Source organism: Cygnus olor, chromosome 2, assembly GCF_009769625.2.
Source record: "Cygnus olor isolate bCygOlo1 chromosome 2, bCygOlo1.pri.v2, whole genome shotgun sequence".
Classification (NCBI taxonomy): Eukaryota; Metazoa; Chordata; class Aves; order Anseriformes; family Anatidae; genus Cygnus; species Cygnus olor.
In genome coordinates this window covers 144,367,241-144,390,829 of record NC_049170.1, presented here as the reverse complement: position 1 = coordinate 144,390,829, position 23,589 = coordinate 144,367,241, and the positions used below count along the sequence as shown (strand labels likewise).

Here is a 23,589-nt window from a genome sequence, read left to right as displayed (position 1 = left end):
TTTTTCAATTTTGTTGTTGTTGTTGTTGTTGTTTCCTTAAGCTATGATTGTTGATCTGTAAGCTGTTTTTGTTGATCTGTAAACTATCATAAAAATGGTATGACAACTTATTTTGGGACCCTGGATGTTACCAAATCCAACACACCTCTCAAAGCTAAAGACAGAAATGTTTGACTGGGGCTTTGTGCAGTTCAGTTTTGAAAATCTCCAAGGATGAAAGTTCCACATGTCTCTAAGGGTAACCCAGTACTATGGTTAGCCTCTGTAATAGTGATATTTTTTTCCTCATATCTAAATGGAATATCCCGTTGCAATTTGTCTCTTGTCCTTTTCCTGCGCACCACGGAAAAATCTAACCCTATCTTTTCCATAGCTTTCTTCTATGTAGTCAAAGATCGGATGTTCCACCCAACCAACGCAAAATTTTTGAAACTATAAATATATATTTTCTTTACTATACATATAAACATATTTTCTGTTTGATTCAGCTCCTCAAATAGAGATCTTTAAAATTTTATATTATTGTAAGTATAATAAACATCATTTACAGTAGTATCTTAAAGGTATAAACACTTCGGAAACTTGAAATATTGTTTACGGGCAAAGAAGAAGCACACCTTGCATCTAACTAAAGCCAAGAATTTTCTGTTAGCTTGATAGAAATCCTAATAGTCTAAACATTATTAGTCTGGATCTTGGTGTTTCAGAAAAAGAAAGAATAGTAATGTGTTTGGAATTGTTATTCAATTGCTTGAGCATGCTATGTCAGTGTCTACAAAGAAATAAGTCTGCAAATAAATCTTCCAACTCACAAATTTCAGTGTCATGGAATTAAGTAAGAATTTGGTCCCACCTTAAGGATTTGATCCCACATTAAGGATTTGATTGTAGATTAGAATTAAAAAAAAAAAAAAAGGAAAGAAAAAAAAGATGCTGTACCAACTACTCAGGTCTTGACACATCCAAATTTTGGATGTGAATAAGACATTATTCTTAAATGTCTTAGGACTGGCAAGTTACCATATACAAAAAGAAGATACATTCTACCATCTTTTCAGAGTCTTGGACTCAGTTCTCCAAAATGTATGCAGGTATGAACATAGTTGTACTAGGTTTCTCCAGTAAGCCAATACAGAAAAGGAGATACTTTCTGTGAACAGATCCTCATATTAACTTTAAGGAGAGATTTCAGATTTTATTATTTTCTCTAAATCCAAAGGAAGTAGAAAGTGATTGTTGCCAGTTTACGTGTCTCTTAGGGAAAGGCATGATCTGGACCCAAGATAACAATATTTTCTAAAGGTGTGTGTCTTTCTTTGTCTAAGTATATATATATATTTTTTTTTTCTTTTGTATATCTCTCAGGTATGTGCTATTGATGCTTTAAGATTTGCTCCCTTTTTGAGGGAAGTTGTACAAGAACAGCTCTTGAGATTTAAGAGTTGTTTGTCAGGTGACAACTTATTCAAGGTTAAAATGTGTCCATCATACAGTTTTGTCAAATAATTCTATTATGTATCCAGAGATTTTTGAGAAATGAGATTATTTTCTAAGAGGTACATGTCAACTTAATTTTAAATTGATTTTTTTAGGTAACTATAAATTTTGCAAAATTCTAATTAAGTACTATTAATAAATTAGTTTAAAACCATAGTGCCAGCAACTTGATGTACATGATAATAAAATAGATTTTAGTGATGTTTATGTTACAAATCAAGAGAAATATAGAAGTCCATTATTCTATTGAAATTCCGATTTTGATTTTATGTTACTATTTCATTAAAACATTCACAAAATATCTATATTTTGTTAGGTTTTATCAAAAAATTATTTCTTTTTTTCCTAATGTAGCCAACTTGGTAATATTTGTCCAAATGGAATTCAGAAGTTGGAATATTTAAATATTTATTTAAATATATGTTTCTTTTTGGAAGTATAGTTTTTGAGATGGCAAGAAGGAACTTCAGATGAAGATGAATCAATAATACATTTTGAATCAGTCTTTAAAAGTAGAAGATTTTGTAGAAAAATAAAATTCAAGGAGGGAGCTTGGGCAACATTTGAATTTCAGAAATTGTATGGACAGAATTTTCTGTTCAACTTCTTTATTGTTCTTATCATAACAAGTTTTTACATTTACCTAGTGTGAACCCCTCTTCAGTTTACACCCATTGCTTCTTGGTCTCTGTGCACCACTGCGAAGAGAGCACCTCTGTTTTTCCCTTGTAGACACTGGGAGCTGCTGTTAGCATCCCCTGAAGCTACCTCTTCTCTGGACTATACCAGACCTGTTACCTCAGCCTCACCAGTGCTCCAGTCCTGACAGTCCTGGTGATCCTTTGCTGAATTCACTTTAGTTTATTAATGTCTTTTTGGGAGGGGAGGTGGGGTGGCCAGAGCAGGAATTGTTACGCAGTGCTCTAGAAACCAACAGAGCCAAACCCATAAGAGGAGGATTGGAGGATAGACCTCCCCCTTCCAGGATGACTAGGAAACTCTCAACCTTCCCTTCATCTTGCTCTGATTTCAGCAATGTTCTGCATTTTCTTAGATTGCAGCAAACATCTCAGAACACAGGAAAGTTTCTATTTTCCATGCTGTGGTGTGGATGTGTGCTGCTCATTCCTAGATCACTATCTTCATCTGCTTTCATGAAGGCTCCTTTCTAGGTGTGTCTTTCACATCCTGCCCACTGCACTCCTCATCCAAGAGGGTACTTACCACTGCCTGTGGGTGCCAAGGGGAGAGCCATCTCTTCCTCCCCTCAGCTGATGTTAATGGCACTAGATGCTGAAACCAGGATGAGTCCAACAGCCTTCCTCCCCACCTCGTTTTATCAGAACAGAAACAAATGTTTTGCACAGTACATTGCCATCAGATAAATAAAACAAGTACTGCTTTACATTTTTAGGTAATGGTCACATTCCTATTTTACACATTAGCATAATCATCTTTGTCACTGTGATCATTCTGCCATGTTACTAGAAAATGTATGCTTGTCCGATTGGAAACTCTTCAGCACAGTGTTACTCAGATGAAGAACACTCACAACAGGATGTACTGCTGTAGGCAAACAGCCCTGATTCTGATAATCTCACTGAAATGCAATCTATTAACCATTAACATAATTCTTTAATTATTTATTCAGGTGTTGCAAAACAAAAGGAAACAAAACCTTAATCCCTTACGGAGAACACCTTTCCTCCCCCTTTGCCTGCTTCAACATCACTACAGACTCCTCCTGTCCCTTTCCAGTCTCCACTCTTGCCTTGCTACTGCCCCATCTCACACTCAGAACCTCTGGTGAGGAGGATGGGGGTGTGCATGAGGTGTTAGCATCTGCTGGTTTCCTTTTTTCCCTGATCCTTGTTTCCCAATCTTCTCCTTTGCTCCAGCATGGGTTCTTCCAGGGGCCACCCAAAGGGATGTAGCTTATTATCTGTCCTTTTCATTGTGTCAGCTGTTCCCCCTTATGGCTCTCCAGTGCTGTCACTCATCTAAAGCGGCTGCCGCCCTTGCCCAGCTGTGTCTGAGCAGAGGCTGCTCAGACAATTGTGCTGGTATTGGTAGTGTTTTCTCACTAGCATCACTCATTTTTGTGGTTTTGTCTCAGAAGAGGCAAGTTAGGAGGCAATTTATTACATTTAACTTCTGCAAGAGCACAGTTCAAGCTCCTGAGCTTCCTCACCTTTTTAGCTACAGAAGCAATTATTTGATTTTTTATTATTATTATTTTATTCTTTTTCTGGCTGTCAAATCTGTATAAATTTTTACAGTTATACTGAACATAGAAGTGCAAAATGAAGGATTTGAGGATGTGAATCATGTCATTTTATAATCATTCCTGGGTTTATTTGGGATCTAAAATCCCTGTGAGTTTTACAAGTCACAGCACGAAGCCAAAGCAAACGAATCTTCCATGTCCTTAAGAGATGTTTTATGTCCCTTTCTCAAAAGAAGGATCAATTTTATGTAAGTCATTAATGACAAATCTTCATCAAAACTATCCTTAAAGATTTTCAGTTGAAGGATGTTTAGTAATTATTTTCATTTACATTTCTGAACACTGTAAGACTATTCTGAAGATAATTTACAGGGAAAGGTAGTGTGTGCAAAGTAGTATTCTTTAACAGAGAGTAATCTGCTAGAAAATGACAGTGCCTATGGAGCTCCTTACAAATATTTTTGTGTCGATCTATGTAATTTATTACTGAATTTATTTGCAAATTTCATAGATAACTATATAGCAGACTAAAACTAAGTTTTTCATGTAGCAGGTTACATAAGTTCTGTATCCTCAGGTTTCTCTTTCTTCATTCTGACAATTTTCCTTTAAAAGATCAGAAATATTTTATGCTAATAACCCTGTGAATAGTAGCTGTGGTGAGTTTTAATATTACAGTAGAATTTGACATATTAATCTTAGTTGATTGTACAATAATAATAATAATAATAATAATAATAACATATTTGTAAACACAGAATTACAGAATGGTTAAGGTTGGAAAGGACTTCTAGAGACCATCTCACATCTAGAGAGGGTCTAGAGACCCCCTGCTTAAGCAGGAACACCTAGAACAAGCTGCCCATGACTGTGTCCAGGTGGCTTTTGTAGGTCTCCAAGGAGGGAGACCACAATGTCTCTGGGCAATCTATTTCAGTCCTCCCTCCATCATGTACTGTGGAGAAGTGCTTCCAGAACCTCGTGTGTTCTAGTTTGTTCCCATTACCTCTTGTCCTGACACTGGGCTCCACTGAAAAGAGCCTGGCTCCATTGTCTTTGCAGCCTCCTTTAAGGTACTTACACATATCGATAAGATACATAGTTAGTGTTACCTGTCCGCCTATACTAATTATTTGCAAAATCATTGGAGTTTCTAAAAGAATTGATTGCTTTTCATGTAAAGATATTTTGTGATCTTCAGACAAGGTAATTATTAATGTGTATATCTAAAAGAACTAATGAATATGACTGTTACGTGATTAAAAGGGGACAGTAGAATGCTGATTGCTTTAGGCTGCTCATCCAATTTGCCTGACATAAGACTTTCTAAAATTTAGACGAGCAGACCACACTACATCTGGAGTTGTACCTGAACTACACTAAGTGAGTAGTGAATTCCATAGATCACAGTAAGGCTAAGATCACAGTACAGAATAGTTGCTACAGGTCATCTCAGCTTTTCTTGATGGATTCCTTCTGAAGTGTCTCTGCTCATAATTTTTATTAGCTGCTATAAAATCATTGTTTTAGCTAGGCAAGCTGCTACACTGTTTCTTACATTATTCTTAAGACTAGATAACAGATGTCAATTACTCCATGAAGTTGAGTTATACACTTAAGTTAAACTGCTCAATGCACTATAAATATCTAGATAGATCAGATGACAGAATGCATTGTGTGCCAAATTAAAATTTGATTAAAAATGCAATCTCATTGAACTCTCACTGAAATCAGTGAATTTGCATGGTCTATAAATCACGCATAGTGTTGCCTGTCTTTGATCATCTGTCTTCTTGAAAATTACAGTTCAATGTTCATGTAATTTTATTGTGAATAGCACCAAAACCTACATGAATAAGCAGAAAATAAAGTTTAAATAAGAGAGGACTAACTAGAGGAATATATTTTCAAAATTCAATATGAAAAAAGGAACAATGAACAGCAAACAAGGAAGATGGTCATTTGTTTAGAAAACAAAATTTTGTGAAATTAATTTTTACCAGAAATTACACAAATCTTTCTTCTTTTTCATGGCATTTAATAAGAAAATAAAAAATAGCATGTACTTTTGTATAAAATTAGAAACCTGTGTATGCCCAGAAAAAGCTGAAGAAAACCCTTCTAAACCTTTATACTCTCATAATCATCACTCACATCATAATAGCAGAGATACTCCCTCTCCTTATGAACCCTCATGCATATTCAAATACAGATCTTCATTTGAATTCTTAATACCTCAAAAAGCTTTTCTAAGCCAAGTCCCCACTTGCATATCACTTTGAAAAATCTTCCCCTTCCAGCATATGGTTAAGATCAGAGAAGTATGTTTGCAAAAAGGACATCTTGGCAGTGTGCATACTTTTTGCATTTATGCCTTTGTATTACATTTGCAAGTTTGACAGTTAGACAATTTTTCTGAATATGTGATAAAATAAATTTAATTTGCTTTTTGAAAATAGATAGTAGGTATTTTAAAAGAGTACTTTTTCTTTAAATGCCATCTATATTTGCTATGTATTTGGAACTGCATAATTTCAGATTGTACCAAGTCTTACCGAAGTATTGTCTTTTCATCACTCTTTTAAATCACTCCTATTCTCCTCCATGTTTAGTAACTGGAAATTAAAAGAACTAATATGCAGTTCTTTTAAGGCATTTAGGTGCTTAACTGCTGTTTAGATATTACATTTTGATTGCAGTGATTGTAATGGTAGATACTTACGTATCTTTGAGGATTTGCACCTCAGTGGTTTGACAGAGGTAGTTCAGAAAGTTGTGGCAAGGTCGAGAAATAGAGAAATATGGATTCTGAGTACAGAAATTACTGCAAAGATTATCTTTCCCCTCTTTCTCCCTTGTTCATATATTGTTATTAAACTTGTCACCTAGTGATACAGGTTAGTCTTCATAAATATTTTCTCTCTTACTAGTTATTCTTTTATTTGTTATGTCAGAGCTGACATCTAAACAATTATGCTGTTTGAATGTGATAGAAATATAGAATATCGAGTATAGAGATACAGCTGCTAAAAGAAGACTCTACAGAAACAGTTATTAAATTTATTTGTGTTTTATGCATTCTGAAGTCAACTCCTGTTGACTTCAGTGTTTCTCAGCCTTCTTGAAGGCCTATTACCTTTTCCAGTGACTTCACAGTCTAAGGTACCAAATATTTTCATGGGGATTGATGTTATTTAGCCCTTTCCCAGACATGATGCCTTTGAGGATCTGACTACAAACTACAGCCAAAACAAAATAAAATAAAACAAAAACAAACAAACAAACAAAAAACAACCAGCTAGCCAACTAACCAACCAATCAACCAAAAACATATATAAATTATACTGCAGGTGAAGTGATAAAGGAACACAGCAAAATAATTCTGTTGGTTATTGGGCTAATACTTGCATTACAAAGGCTAAGAAGATATATGGTATGCTTTTGGTTACATTAAGAACATTTAAATATTCGTATCACTTTAGTCACTTTGCTACACGAATCAGACCAAAATATGTGATGTTTTCTCAAGGCCATTTTGTTGATGGTGACAAAATTACATTTTGGCAAAAATCTCTAAGCAGAGATTTCTGAGCTCAGAAATAGCAGACTTGCTCATTGACACAGCCTCTATTTTTAAACACACTCACTCTATTTATTCTCTTAACTATTAGTATAGTATAACAACATTTTTAATGAACAGCTTTTATATTACTGGGAACTAGGCTAGGTTTCTCCATAACTCATTTGTGAAAAGCAAAAATAATGAGTTCTGTAGTACAGCATTTTTCAAAAGCACTTATCTTTTTGAGTCTGAGGGAAAGCTATTCCAAAGTCTCTAGTGTTGCATGATACTCCTAATCTTCTGCTTTGAACTTGTTATATGTATTGAAAAATTATTCCACATATTACTATTTGTCTTCCCAAATTACATAAGCTTAATTCATTTAGCTATGAAAATTTATCTTTAAGAACTTTTTCAAACCAGCAGATGATAAAACATTTAAATCAATATTTAATGTAACTATAAAGGTCCTTCAAAGTCATTTAGCAAGTATTTTCCACATTGTTTTAATGGAAATTTTCCTTTTGAGAACTAGTAATTAAAAATTATTCTCCTGATGCTCCTCAGTGCATAAAACCCAAACTTCATTATTACCTTTCATATACTGTTTTATTCCTTTCACAGTGAAGGACCTGATCATGTAATGTGATGAGGTTCCTCAGTTTTGTTTACTTATTTCATGCCTAATGCACTGGTTAATTCATAAGATTAAACCCAAGAAGTGTTTTTACTTTAGGTGGTCTATGCGTTTACATAATAATCTAGCAAAACTTTTAAGGGACAAAGCCTGTTGTTTTAAACTCCTAAAAATTACTATAATTTAGAGGTCTGTTACATTTATTTAGAATTTTCTTCCTCTTAGGATCGAGCCACTATATCAGTTAGAATTCTTTATAGCTTTTGTTGTGTGATGCTATACTCTTTGAAAAAAAAAAATCCTTATCATTAATTTTTCAGCAATATTGGCTGTTTGTTTCAGGTTTTAGGGCACATTTTATTCGTGTTAACATTCTAATTAAGCAGAAGCAAGAATTCCTTTTCAGATATGCTTCAGACATTTGGCTAATAAACTGCATAAGCGAGATAAAAAATGGGATATGGTATTTCCATCTCGTAAAAAGGTTTTTCCATATAAGTTATCTAAAAGCACCACATTCGTGATCAATTTTATTAACTCACATAAATGTTTTTGACATGATATCCTCAAAAACAATTTTTGAATTATTAGGCATATTATACCTGTAAACTAGAAGATACACAACAATTCAGTCATTTTCTCTTACCTTAGTAAAGAATGAAATCTGTGAATCACTGTGTGAGAATGGTTTTTTCGTGGAATTAGTTCTGTTGATGTCAGATATTTATTGTCAGATATTCTGTTGATGAACTGATATTGTAAATCTCCAATATTTACCTATTTTTTTCAGCATAAGATTGTACATTAGAAAATGGAAACTTATTTTGAAAAGAAAAAATAAAAAAGTATTTCAATGGTTGCATTTGAAAGAAATGATCGATTAAAAAAATGAAATTACTCTGATGTAAACATTTTTATCGTGAAATTATGAAATTGTCTTGCATCTGACATTTGGGAAATCTTCCAGGAGTGGCTTTGTTTTGAAAACTGATCAGCTGTTTGAGAGTTGGAAAAGATTATTGAAGAAAAATACTTAATCATCTCTAAAGAGTCACAAAAATACAATTATGATCATACAGGTAGCATAAATTGGATAGAATTCTCATGCTTTAAGTATGATGTGGCTGCTGCACGTCATGTATCAGACTGTGTGTAATAGGGGCTAAACTCAATTTGTTTTGTGACAACATTTTTGGTTAAAGCAAAAGAACTCATTAAATTTTTGCATGATATTGTAAAATGAGTGGAACAATGCTAATAAAAATAATAAGGTTTTAAAAATATGTGCTGACTAAAATAATTTTGAAGTAATTAAAATCTGAAGGAATTACTTGTTAACACTAACTTTGAAGTTTCAAGTATAACTTGTATTTCAAGTATAACTTGTTAAAAAAATGAAATAATTGGTCATCTAAAAGATAGCAACATTCTTTTCTCAACAAGAAGGGTGATTTTAATGACATTTAAGTTTTTGTTTGTTTGTTCATTTTTCACAGCTGAGGACGCTTGTGGAGGAACTATGAGAGGATCCAGTGGTATCATCTCGAGCCCCAACTTTCCTAATGAGTATCATAATAATGCAGATTGCACGTGGACAGTTGTGGCAGAGCCTGGGGATACTATCTCACTCATATTTACAGATTTCCAAATGGAAGAAAAATATGATTATTTGGAAGTAGAAGGTTCTGAACCACCTACAATGTGGTAAGCTACACACTACAATTTTAATTTGGTAAAAAACAAGAGAAGGAAAATGTGGAAGGATAACTTTTGTGACTTTTGCCTTTCTCAATACATCAGGCTTTCTTAAAGCTAAAAAAGGGGGAGAGGGGAGACAGTTGTTACTGTTGCACATACTGATATATATGATGTATACTGATATGCTAACTGCATCTGTAAAATAATTTCAAAATATATTCCAAGAGTGGAATGTCAATATAAAAGGCACTGTAGACTTGTTCACCTCATTGTTTGCTGGTCTATCCATTCTAACCATTATTGTATTAAAAATGTATATTTTAAGACAGATTGGAAAGGGCTGTTGTGATGGTAAGGATTGGTGGAACCTTCAGGGAATTACAGGATGTCAAAAGGTGAATGGTGTCTTTTCAGCACAGAGCTGGGGAAAGTCACTAGGTTTACACCTGTTGGTCACAGTTCTCTCTGGAGGAGTTTCTGCATGGAGAACTATATACGTAGTCTCATTTTATAATACGGTGGGGATATTGTCAGTATTGCACTCATGAAAATGAGTGTACAAATGTCTACATTTTCATCCTGATCTGAGATACAACACCCTGGATAGCCAGACCACCTTTTGTTTTTATTTTAGTTGTATATATGCTATCTTCTATTTGTAGCTAATTTCTATTTGTTTGTTGACTTTGAAGTAGTAAGAATATTTTTGCTAGGCTGGCTTCTGCAATTCCAGATCTCAGTGTAACTGCATTGCATAATACAAGGAGAAGAAATAGCAGTATACAAACTCTTTCAAGATCAGACTCACTTCATTGGAAAATAAATAAATAAATAAATAATGCAGTAACTGATGCATTCTGTGGTTTTCTGGCCTGGTAGTTTTACGGCACCAACATCATGCTCCTCTGAAGAGATGTGAATATCAAAAATCCTTGTGTGTTGTATTGGTTTAAATATATCATCAGTTCACAAAGAAGGGGAGGTAAACAAAACCATAAATAACATTGATGCTCTCCAGGGAAATCTTAAGTTCCTAACTGGTTTACAAAGCATTATGAGAGATATGCAAAATAGGTAGATGCATTTGATAACAAGCAATTGGCTAGCCCTATTAAAGTCAGTAGAGCCTTGTTTTCTCATTTTTTAATTAAAATAAAAAATCAACCAAAACATAAACTCAATAAACTACATTATTTCAATTTTTTTAAAGAAAATATGGCAAATTAGGTCTACACTGTTTTGAACACAAATCTCAATTTCTACAAGTGATGCGTATAAAATATATTCTTTATTATTTCAATGCATAGTAGAATTCTATACACCGAATTTCAGCTTTACTGAATAGTCTTTCATAATTTGAGTTAATTCATACTGCCACCTACATAGTTAATTACCTGTATTAGAATATTACTGAATTGCCATTGTTTTCTGTCTGTTAAACTGAAATCTTTTGAACTAACTGTCAGCTAAAAAAAAAATTAAAACAATAAATTGTAATAATAATTAGTAACACCAATGACATATCGACAATATGAACGATCTGAATACCTAAATGTGCATTTGATTATATTTGAATGCATTTTATGTATTCAGTCATGAGCTTCAAACAACGACTTTTTTTTTTTTTTTTGAAAAAGGCTTTGGCTATACTGAAATGATATAATAAGATTACTTTATAAATGGAAATTCTCATATTATCTATTTACAAAACAAAAAATTACAATGCTAGTTTAATAATTTCTCGTGTAGAGAAGCAGACTGAGAGTACATTCTTTTTTTCTTTAGCTTGTCATTTATATTCCTCAAATTAGATTGACGTATCCAGCTATGTAAAATTATCCCCCCCCTATGCTGGGAAAAGTAGATTTGGAAACCTTAATTAACAACAATTTGTTAATTAGATTTATAGTGGTTATATTTTATATCCCCTTAGAATATAGCTTTTTTTTTTTTTTTTTTTTTTAGAATATAGCTTTTAAAATATAGGTTTAGTTCATGACATCTTAATTTATAAACTGTACAAAGGAGTATAGTTCTAAAACTAAAACCAGACTCCTGATTTTTTTTTATTCTGTAAAGCAAATAGCGCATGATTGGTAAAATTACTAAAAACATATTGGTTGATCTGGATAGTAGTTTTATAGATTCATTTCTTAAACATTTTGTTGCTTTACATGACTATTATACCTACTGCTTTAAAACAACACCAACAAAACTATTCTCCTTCTGCACATCTAATTGTATAACAAAATAACTTCTCTTTCTAGGAAAAGCAATGAACAAGAATATATTTAAAATTGATAGTCCAGGGTTATCCACAAGAAATGGCTAGGAATTCTTCATGAAGTGCTAACTTTCCATAATCTTCCAATCAGTCATTATGCTATTTCAGTTATTCCAAGTACTTTATCTAAGAAAATCTTGACAGGACATTTTCATTAAATACTGGGAAAAACTGCATAGATACCTTTCAGTCTTTTTCTGTCTGGTGTCAAGGCCTGACTCTGACATTTCATAATTTGAAGGAAGATGATTATTTATTTTTTTAATCATTTTGGAAGTGAAACTGACAGAAAATTAATAGTTTAAGGAAACTTTTCTCAACTTTTTTTTTTTTTTTTTTTCTCAACAGAACAAAAAACTGAAATGAGATCTAATGAAACATTCCTTTTTATCTAAATTAAAAGTTAGGGTTTGAGATACTCATTGGTGAAAGAAGTAGCAATTTCATTATTAGATAATTTTTCCAGCATATGGAAGTTCAGAGTTAAACATTCAAAGAGTTTCTGAACAAATAGGAGTTTTCTAACATTGGTGTTTAGGACACTTACAATTTTTCAGTCTCTTATTTTGCTATTGTTCATTTTAAATCGAATAGTTTATACTCAGTGTGTAAAAAACTGGAATGATTTTCTAGGCTGCTTTGATGTTGTTGTCCTCAATTCCAGCACATATTCTAATCTAAATTGTTAAAACAGCTGTAAAGACTAGTTAAACTGTATAGAAAAAGTGGTAGAACCTCCCTCCCAGAACTGGTGCTGCAGGACACAGCACTGTATGGGCTGCTGCAGGGAAAGTTAACTCCATCCCAAGTAGACCCAGTACAAATATATATTTCACACTGTCCTAGGAATACATTAAATCTATATCTTCTATTCTCAGTTATGGTTTAATTTAGCTATTTTTGAAAACCAAATTGACAATTTCTCTTCCTACATGTTTGGAGCTTGCTTATTAAGATTATGCAAGTGTATTAGACTAATTGAATTTGAAATGATTATTAGTTTTGAATGAACCCATACATTTTGGTGAGTATACTGGAAAGTGATTACTATTTGGTATTTCTAATAGAAGGCAGTAGTTGTCATAAAGTGTAGGCTTAGTGCTCTCATTCAGAGAGCTATTGCAGTAGTCTGAATTAGGATCACATTTTTTTTTTCAAAGAGCATATAATTACGCAACTACCTTATTATTTGTTAACATGAAGATGTGCATTAATGTTCAGGTGTTTGAGAGCATAGCAGGGAGTCTCAACTATTGTAGAGAAAATGTACTTCACTTCTGCCTTGACAAAAGGAAAAAAATCTAAAGTTTTCAGATCTGTTCTCTCTGGGTAGGAATGCACTTCTAAGAAAATCTGTGCAGTTTTAACATTTGACCCACCACTGGCATGTTCATAAAAATATTTTCTCAGTTCACACAGAGAAATTTCAAATAAGATGCAATTACTCTTTCTAAAGCAAAATAACTCACGTCTCTCTTACCGACAGTGTATTCTTGGGAATTTCAAAATATATGCTACTTGACTTTGCTAAGATGTAAGGGACACTTAGAATTTTTCATAGTAAATTGAAGTATTGGATTGTCTAGACCATTACTCTGTATCTGGTTTTAGTTAAATTATCATGTTTTCCTGTAGAAATCTAGATACAACCAATGTAAAATGGCATATATCAAATAATTATGGACTCATAGAATGGCTCAGGTGGGAAAGGACTTTAAGGATCACCTAGATCAACACCCCCCTCCCTCCACCCCGCCGCCACAGGCAGCGACGCCACCCAGTGGCGTCAGTGGATCAGTTTCCCAGGGCCTCATCTAACCTGGTCTTGAACACCTCCATGGATGGGGCATCCACAGCTTCTCTGGGCAACCTGTTCCAGTGCCTCACCACACTCTGAATGAAGAATTTCCTCCTAATCTCTAATATAAATCTCCCCTCATTTAGTTTAAAACCATTCCTCCCTTGTCCTGTCATTATCTGATTGAGCAAAGATTCTCCATTTCTTTTGTAAGTCCCCTTTAAGTACTGAAAAGCTGCAATGAGGTCACCCCAGACCACATCCATGCAGCACAAGTTCCCCTGCAGCCTGTGGAGAGGACCATGATGGAGCAGATCTCCACGCTGCAGCCCATGGAGGAGCCCCCGGTGGAGCAGGTGGATGTGGCCTGGAGGAGGCTGTGGCCCATGGAGAAACCCTGCAGGAGCAGACTCTGGGCTGGACCTGCAGCCTGTGAACCTGCATGCTGAATCAGTCTGTTCCTGAAGGATGGACCATATAATACAAATCCATATTGGAGCAATTATTGAAAAACTGCTGTCTGTGAGAAGCCCATCTTGAATCAGTTCAGGAAGGATGGCATCCCATGGGAGAGACCCCACATTGAAGTAGGGAAAGCGAAGATCAAGGAGTAGCAGAGATGAAGCATTATGCACTGACTGAAACCCCCTATTCCCTATTCCCCTGTGCTGATCAAAGGAGGTAGAGAGGATGAAAGAGGAAGAAGGTGTTTTTAGTTAAATTTTAGTTTCTCACTGCTTTAGTCTGTTAGTAATAGGCAGTAAATTATATTAATCTCCCTATGCTGAATCTGTTTTGCCCGTGAAGGTAATTGGTGAGCAACCTCCCTGGCCTTAGCCCTTGAACCTTTTTTCATCACATTTTCTCCCCAAACTTTTTTTTTTTTTTTTTCTTGAGGAGGAGGAGGGGAAGTGAGAGAGTGGTGATTGACGGGCAGCTATGCTCTGTGTGAAACCACCACAGTGAGACAGCTGCTTGTTAGATTACAGTGTGTACATAGTTCACGTATGGAGTCAAACCTGGTCACAGAGTTAGGTAGGTTCATTATGCTACAAATGAACACTTTACATGGACACAAAGTGATCCTGCTTTTGAAAATTAAGTTCCCACTCCTATTTCCAGTTCATCCCCACCTGTTGGCCCAGGCATTTGTACACTAACAAAGGAATTGCACCAGGAAGTGATGAAAATTAACCTTTTTTTTTTTTTTTTTTTTTTTTTTTTTTTTTTTTTTTTTTGTTCCTATGTTACTGAGAAGGTAGCACAAGAGTTGAGAAGAACATTGAGGCACATTGGGTGTGGAAGACTGGTTCTTGAAGAAATAGGACCACTTTATTTTAAAAGCAAAGCCTGAACTGTTTTGGTCTCAGGTACTGTAAACTGAGTCACAGCATCCATAAAGGGATGCAAATTTTTAACCTTGTAGGCATGGACTTCACACAGTTGATTTCCTTTATATTTAGAAATTTATTGTATTCTCATGATGGTGTGCAGTATTTGATTCCAATTAAGGTAAACAATGTTAAGAAGGCAGCATTTTCTGCTGTTGTTGTTTTTGAAAAAATAAAAAATAAAATAGCATATCCTGGTAGTAAAATGCACATTTCTTGAAGTGAGTAAGATTTCTGAAATCACTCCTAATTTCTTACCTTTCCAATGTTCATGAATAGTGCAAAAATGAACAAGCCTTATCTGAATATGCATGGTTTTATGACGATGATGGTGCTAATTAATATGTATGAAGTTATTTTCATCTGAAGTCAAAGAGCTATCCAAAAGCAGTTTGCAAATGAGCAGTTATACACCTGACAGACTTTCTTGGTACATTCTACTCAATAGGATCCATTTGGATCCATTTCCCAAAGTCTTACCAACACTGAGAAACAAATTGAAAGAACTGTCAAGACTCCTTACCCAGCAGGAAAGTATTCAGGTTTTTCTACCGTCCCACTTGTGCAAAGATTTACTCACTGCTGTCTCTGCACTTCCATGGCCCCTTTAAACCCTCCTTGGATGAAGCAGCCCTGAGTGCTTCTGGAATTGCTTATCTGTAACTTTTTTTTTTTTTTTTTTTTTTTGTAGGAACCAGATAAATGATAGTCTAGATCTAGGGTGTTTTACTAATGAATTTTTAAGAACCATGATCTGTAATAAAATCAAGCACAAAAAATATTTTGGAGTCTCTAACTCAGCGGTTTCTGGAGAAAAATATATATAGAGATAGGAAGATTGCTTGATAATTTAACAGGGAACGCTTTCACTTTGCTTACTCAGGCAGAATACTGCACTTGTTTTGGTGTGGTCATTTACTATTGTCTAAGGATGACAACGGGAGTAGCGAGGGAGACTGCTGCTCTCTTGACATCAGTGACTGAACTGGCATATCTCACAAGTAAGGCTGAAACAAGCCCCATTTCAGGATTCATGAGCTATATAGTGGGGGAAGGAGTATTACACATAAAGCAAAGGAGAACATAAAGCTTTAAAAAGGCAGAAAAATTAACCAAACAAAAACCAAAAAAAATGTAATTATCAAACTTGTTTAATCTGTCATTCATATAGGTTTCACACTTCCCTCCCATGTGTTCTGTGTCCCCATCATGATCTCTATTTGCCTTGTTCTGCAAAGTAAGCAAAAGGCCTCAGGACAAAAGATCCAAATCACTCTGGCTCATAGATTCCAGGTAAAAATCAGTACATTGCGTAAACTGTATGCATTCGTCATTCCAACTTTTATGTCTCAGGCCACAACGGTCAAAAGTGGAATTCAGATATGTAAATGAAACCCTGTGCCTCCATGAATAAATCCGGACAATAAGATAAAGCGTTGCTTATACGGGGCTTATGGGCTACTCAGAGCTTCAGATGTTGCTTCCTTTTTTTATGCTTGTCTATTGTTTTGCCTATGAAAATCATTTTAGGAATGGGTGCAAATAAAGTAAACCATTAAACAGCCTATAGCTTATGAACCTAAGATAACAATTTCTTTCTATTAAGGATCAACACAGTGTCAGAGCAGATTTAGTAATTACATGCTATCTAATGCACAGGTAACCAGTCACACAGCTTCCTGGTCATAACATAACAGTCAGTAAAAAAGAAAATAAGTCATTCATGTCGGTTTACTTTTTCTGCATACAGTAGGTCATGCAAGTGAAACAAACAAACAAACAAACAAAAACCCCACCAAAATGCAGTAAACTAGAGCTTTGAAAAGAAAACAAACAAACAAACAAAAAGGCCCTTTTTTTTTTCTTTTTTTTTTAAGCCTGTTCAAATAATTGTGTCAATTTCTATAAATGTTTTTATCCCAGCAACTTTAAACTATTTTTAAGGTTAAAAGTTTGTAGGTGTTTCAAAATGGAATAGTTAAATTTTCATTATTTTGAAACCTGAGGGTAAATTCTTCTAAGAATAACTTTAAAATGTCAACATTTGAGAGATAAATGTAATTTCCCTTTGACCTACTTCCTGAACAATGTTAATGCTCTGATATCCTTTGTGAAGAAAGGTATAGTAAAAATGGAAACAGTACAGAAATCAGAAAAAAGATGAAAATGGATATGAAAAACAATCTATATAAAGAGGGATAAAATAAGCTAAAGCTTTTAAAACTTGAATGAGAAAGGATAAGAAAGTCATTTGTGAAATATTTAATATTATATATCAGGAAATAAGGAATGTTTATTTATCTTTTCTGATACTAGAATAAATAAGGATTCTCAATGATTTATAAGACAGAAGTTTTAAAACAAAAGGTAGCACTTTTCTGTAGCATACATAATTGAGTTGTGGAAGTCATTGACATGATGTAGATAGCAAAATTATAAATAGATTGAAAAATGGATAAAAAAATTATATAAGGAGAATCTATCAAAGGCTGTATAACATAAAGGCTTGCTTGAGGGGTTCCATTTGAGAAGCTAACAGTCCATACTTACTGGAAGCTTTGATATATGAAGGGATGAATTTCTTTCTGGATAATCACATTTTCTGACACTCCTTGTGAATTATCTGTTATTGCTTATTATTTCTGACACTCCTTGTGAATTATCTGTTATTGCTTATTATCAGACATAAAATATTAGTCTTGGTGTATTACTGATCTGACACAGCAGTACATATATTTTTACACACCTTCAAGGATATGATGGATATTATAAAAGACATTACAATTCCAGACCTGTCAGTAAGAGATTTTTGCATGGCATGCAAAACAAAGAAATCATCATAACTGAGATATACCAGGATTAAGAGCCAAAGTCTTGCATCTGTAAGACATTTTGTGGGCTGAACTTCAGAACTTCTCAGTTTATGTTATAAAAATATTCTGCCTTCATCTAAGGCTTGTGATAAGACTAGCCAAAGCTGCCAAGTCATTATTTAAGACTTCAGCAAATACAGAATCTACTATTTCACCTGGCAGCAGCTACCTAATGCTTACATAGGTGTTAATCATTCTTAAGATGTGAGCCATAATTTAATGTAATTTTTGCCTGGTTTCATTTTCCAGCCAATCAGGATTCTTACTGAACTTTTTATTCCCTTTATTAAAGAGCTCATTAATGAAGATATTTATATATCTTGGTTAAACCCACTCTTCTTTCTGGGATAAGTAAACTTCTGGGATATTTCTATGTAAGTCACTGTATTGAGTTTAGTAGCAAGGTTTTGGTAGCGGGGGGCTGCAGGGGTGGGTCTCTGTGAGAAAGGCCCAGAAACTGCCCCATGTTAGATAAGGGCCAATTTCATCCAGATCCAAAGGGACGTGCCACTGGCTAGAGTCAAGCCAATAAGCGATGTTTTTTGTGCCTCTGTGAAAGCTGATTTACAGAATCACAGAATCACAGAATCGTCTAGGTTGGAAGAGACCTCCAAGATCACCCAGTCCAACCTCTGACCTAACACTAACAAGTCCTCCACTAAACCATATCACTAAGCTCAACATCTAAACGTCTCTTAAAGACCTCCAGGGATGGTGTCTCAACCACTTCCCTGGGCAGCCTGTTCCAATGCCTAACAACCCTTTCAGTAAAGAAGTTCTTCCTAATATCCAACCTAAACCTCACCTGGCACAACTTTAGCCCATTCCCCCTCATCCTGTCACCAGGCACGTGGGAGAATAGACCAACCCCCACCTCGCTACAGCCTCCTTTAAGGTACCTATAGAGAGCGATAAGGTCGCCCCGAGCCTCCTCTTCTCCAGGCTGAACAACCCCAGTTCCCTCAGCCACTCCTCATAAGACTTGTTCTCCAGACCTCTCACCAGCCTCGTCGCCCTTCTCTGGACTCTCTCGAGCACCTCCATGTCCTTGTTGTAGCAAGGGGCCCAAAACTGAACACAGTACTCAAGGTGCGGCCTCACCAGAGCCAAGTACAGGGGCACAATCACTTCCCTAGACCTGCTGGCCACGCTGCTTCTTATACAAGCCAGGATGCTGTTGGCCTTCTTGGCCACCTGAGCACACTCCTGGCTCATATTCAGCAGACTATCAACCAGTACTCCCAGGTCCTTCTCGGCCAGGCAGCTTTCCAACCACTCATCTCCCAGCCTGTAGCGCTGCTCGGGGTTGTTACGCCCCAGGTGCAGGACCCGGCACTTGGCCTTGTTGAACTTCATACCGTTGACCTCATACAGTTGACCTTTAAGAGAAGGAAAAAAAAAAAATCTGCTGCACAACAGCAGCTGGGACAGCAAGGAGTGAGAAACAGACACCAAGGTCAGTGCAGAAGGAGGGCAGGAGGTGCTCCAGGCATGGAGCAAAAGTTCCCCTGTGGCCTGTGGAAAGGCCCCTGGTGGAGCAGGCTGTCCCCCTGCAGCCCATGGGTCCCACACGGAGCAGATCTCCACGCTGCAGCCCGTGGAGGAGCCCCTGGTGGAGAAGGTGCATGTGGCCTGGAGGAGGCTGCGGCCCATGGAGAGCCCCCGCAGGAGCAGGCCCCGGGCCAGAGCTGCAGCCCGTGGAGAGGAGCCCATGCAGGAGCAGGGGGTCTGGGGGGAGCTGCTGCCCACGCGAGACCCATGCTGGAGCAGTTTGCTTCTGACGGATGGACCCCGTGGTATGGAACCATACTGGAGCAGTTCTTGAAGAGCTGCTGCCTGTGGGAAGCCCACACAGGATCAGTTCAGGAAGGACAGCATCCCGTGGGAGGGACCGCACATTGGAGCAGGGGCAGAAAGTGACCGTGAAGGAGCAGCCAAGATGAAGCCTCAGGGACTGACTGCAGCCCCATTCCCCGCTCCCCTGTGCCACTCGGTGTGGAGGTAGAAGACGGTGAGTGGGGAAGGTGTTTTTAGTTTGTTTTTAGTTTCCCACTTCTCTAGATTGTTAGTAATAGTGTAATAAATTACATTAATCTCCCTATTTTGAGTTTTTTTTTTTGCCCGTGATGATAATTGTTGAATGATCTCCTTTGTCCTTATCTCAACCCTTATTTTCTCTCCCTTTCTCTTTGAGGAGGGGAAGTGAAAGAGTGGGTCTGGTGGATGGAGCACAGCTCTCCAGCAGGGTAAAATCAGTGCAACTGTAACCTTAATATCTCTCAATCTGCCTTTTCTGTACTCATACTTTTACTGTTGGATGGTATATTTGAATCAGCAGAAAAATACCTACCCCATAATACATTTTCTCTCATCTGTGAAGCATATAACATAGGTTCTAGCATCTTTGTGTGGATATATTTCACTGCTCCACTGCTGCTTTTCCCCATTATCTTTTATATCAGAGGATAAACTTTTACCATCAACCATGTTTGCTGAGCAAGAACTGCCCTGTATATCCTAAATGAAGTTAGGGGCAAGGTGACTAATGGACTGTTGCAGTATGGCTTAATTTGTTTGGTAGCTGACACCATGTCTTTCAAAAAAAAAAGTCCTTCAACTGAAGCTAACAACTTTGTAACAAAACTTTCCAACTCTATATAATTTAGCGGATTTTGAGATTCTAAAATGCAGGAATATTTCTGTTTTTGTTGTTTTGTCTTGTTTTTCCCAAGAGGAGTAATTATAATAAAGAGGAATTTCCTTAATAAAATGGAATTAAGGAAGTATTACAATGTTGAGGGAATTGCACATGTAAAGCAGAGTTCAGCACCTGTGGGAGAAAAATGAGACATGATTATTACAGCAGCAAAGGCTAACCCTGCATAGAGTATTATTTTATTTATTTTGAACTACAAATGAATCTGCTACCAACTTCCTCAAACCTGTTACTGAATTTAAACTGGCTAGCTGAACGATACTGAAAATTCTGATAAACATTGAACTATAGCTTTGGTAAGTGTTCTTGAAATTATTTTTTTACTATATTCTGTGCATTAGGCATTTATAGACATACATTGGAATGCCACAGTTCTATCTCTGCAGAGTCCTCAAAACTGTGAAGTAGAACAGCACACTTTGCTATCCTGTTCTACAAAGATTCAATACACAGAAATAAGGCTTGTGATTTCAATGATGTGCTAGTTTAAAAATTAATGCAACTCTAAATTAAAGCAGTATACCTATTACTCTTACCTTTTTTTTTTATACCTTGCTGCAGGAAAAGGTAGAAATGTACCTGGTTGTTTCAGTTGCTTAGTTCAGTTTACACAGTGGGCTATGCAATACTTAGCAATATATCCTGTATTTCTGGTCTCTAATTTTTCTTTAGCTGCATGCTGAAATATGACACTTAGATTTAAATTTTAATGACTCATAATTCATGACAAGAATAGTGTCCAGACTGGAAACCAATTGATTTTTATATCTGGGTAGATCAAGAGAATATATATTTTCCATTAAAAAGATCCAGAGACAAACAAATGAAGTCTGAGACTAACCCTCACAGAAATCAGAGTTAGAAGTAGTGTGCCTATGGAGAGAATAATATGTCAATCAGCTAAAAATCTAAGATGTCTGCAGACAGGAGAGGAGATTCTAGGGAAGTACCTGATGCCCTAGCATACCAAAAAAATAGGTGTCATAATTACTAACAAAAAAATTTGGTTGGATAAATTACATGACTGGATAAGTATTGAATCAAATAGACAAAAAAGGAAGGTGGATGTACTGTATCAAATATATGGCCTATATATATTTATTTACGTTAAATCAATTAAGAAAATATGAAAGATGGATTTTTTACTATATATCTATTAGTTTTATATTTATATAACTGGTATTCTTAAAAGAAGAAAATAAAAGAGGAGTGATGTCATTAATATTTATTACTGAATGTTAAACTAGAAAAGCAAGGCATTCTACACTTCCTTCCTTCCTTCCTTCCTTCCTTCCTTCCTTCCTTCCTTCCTTCCTTCCTCCCTTCCTCCCTTCCTCCCTTCCTCCCTTCCTCCCTTCCTCCCTTCCTCCCTTCCTCCCATCTGTCAGGACTTTATCTGGAAATCACGTGAAAGAGCAGAATAGCAAGACATAGAATCATAGAATCATGGAAGTCTGGAAAAGTCTTTCCATTCAGTCTGGAAAAGACCTCTCAGATCCTTTAGTCCAACCTTTAACCTAATACTGACAAGTCCACCACTAAACCGTGCTTCTGAGTTCTGCACATACCATCTAACAATCAAGGAAGGTTAGTTTTTCATTGAAGAAATTATTAAGGCATTAATTATTAAGGCATTAATATGAAGGATTAAGGCAATTTGGGTGAATATTATTATTATGGATGGGTAAAGAAAGGGGACATCAGTGGTGAATATGAAGACAAAAGACACCAAAAAAACCACAACACCAAACTTCCAAAAAGAAGGGTTACAATGATTTGCAGGAGATCTGGCAGTAATTGAAAGAGGTTATATTAAGTACATAATAACAGACAATCCTAACACAAAAGAAAAATATAAATCATTCCAAGAGACTATTAAAGCTCCTGGTACATTCATAAAGATATCCAGAGAGAAATTTTACAAGAAGTAAATGAATAAAAACATAAAATAATAGGAAGCTGTGAGGATACAATAAGAAAGCCTATCACACTTGGTGAATTACAACTATGAAAGGATATAAAATACGTTGATGGAAAGTATGTATACATACATACACAAGAAGTAAAAAGAAAACAACAGAAAACAAGTCCCCAGTGTAAAGCAAGTGATGTGGAAAAGAACAGGGACATCTGGGAAGTTGTAACAGAGCCAGTTACCTTTAAACTCTGAAGAAAAGAAAAAAGAAAAAAGAAAAAAGAAAAAAAGAAAAAAGAAAAAAGAAAAAAAAGAAAAAAGGATAAGGAAAGTAAAAGAAAGGAAAGGGGAAGGGAAAAGGGGAAGGGAAAAGGGGAAGGGGAAGGGAAAAGGGGAAGGGAAAAGGGGAAGGGGAAGGGGAAGGGAAGGGAAGGGAAGGGAAGGGAAGGGAAGGGAAGGGAAGGGAAGGGAAGGGAAGGGAAGGGAAGGGAAGGGAAGGGAAGGGAAGGGAAGGGAAAAATTAATGCAAAATGGATTTTGCTTTATGAAGGCTTTCACTTGCTATTACAAACTAGGGTAAAAATGACTCACTGTGTTTTCTAAATGTATGGTGTATTTAGTTGGGAAAAGAACAGTCACCAGCCTCTGTAAGCCATTTCAGATTACATCCTAGAGGGTTTTTTTCTAGGCCTGGTAATGTTAAATATTTTTGCTGTATCTTAAGACAGTGAAATAGGAACTATGCATAAATATTTTTAATGACACAGACCTGTGGGAGGACTGCAAGCTCTTTAGAGGACAGAAGTATATTTCAAGATGATGCTGATAAATTAAAATGAAAGTGCAAACATCATTAAGGTGAAATTTACTGCAGTCAACTACCAAATGCTGTACACTAACAGGAGAAAATAAAGGCATACATGCAAAATGAGGAATAAACCCCAACAGAGAAATAATAACCAATACATGAGGAAAAAAACAAAAAGTTAAT

At 35.9% G+C, this 23,589-nt stretch overlaps 1 protein-coding gene across 5 annotated transcripts in view; it reads left to right on the top strand.

Moving 5' to 3' along the window:
• Positions 1–23,589, top strand: part of CSMD3 (CUB and Sushi multiple domains 3) — a 710,416-nt gene that overhangs the window by 197,268 nt on the left and 489,559 nt on the right. For all 5 annotated transcript variants that reach the window (XM_040546910.1, XM_040546915.1, XM_040546914.1 and 2 more), the window contains exon 5: positions 9,420–9,627. In XM_040546910.1, coding sequence (XP_040402844.1) covers positions 9,420–9,627 — 208 coding nt within the window. The remainder of the gene's footprint in view (positions 1–9,419; positions 9,628–23,589) is intronic.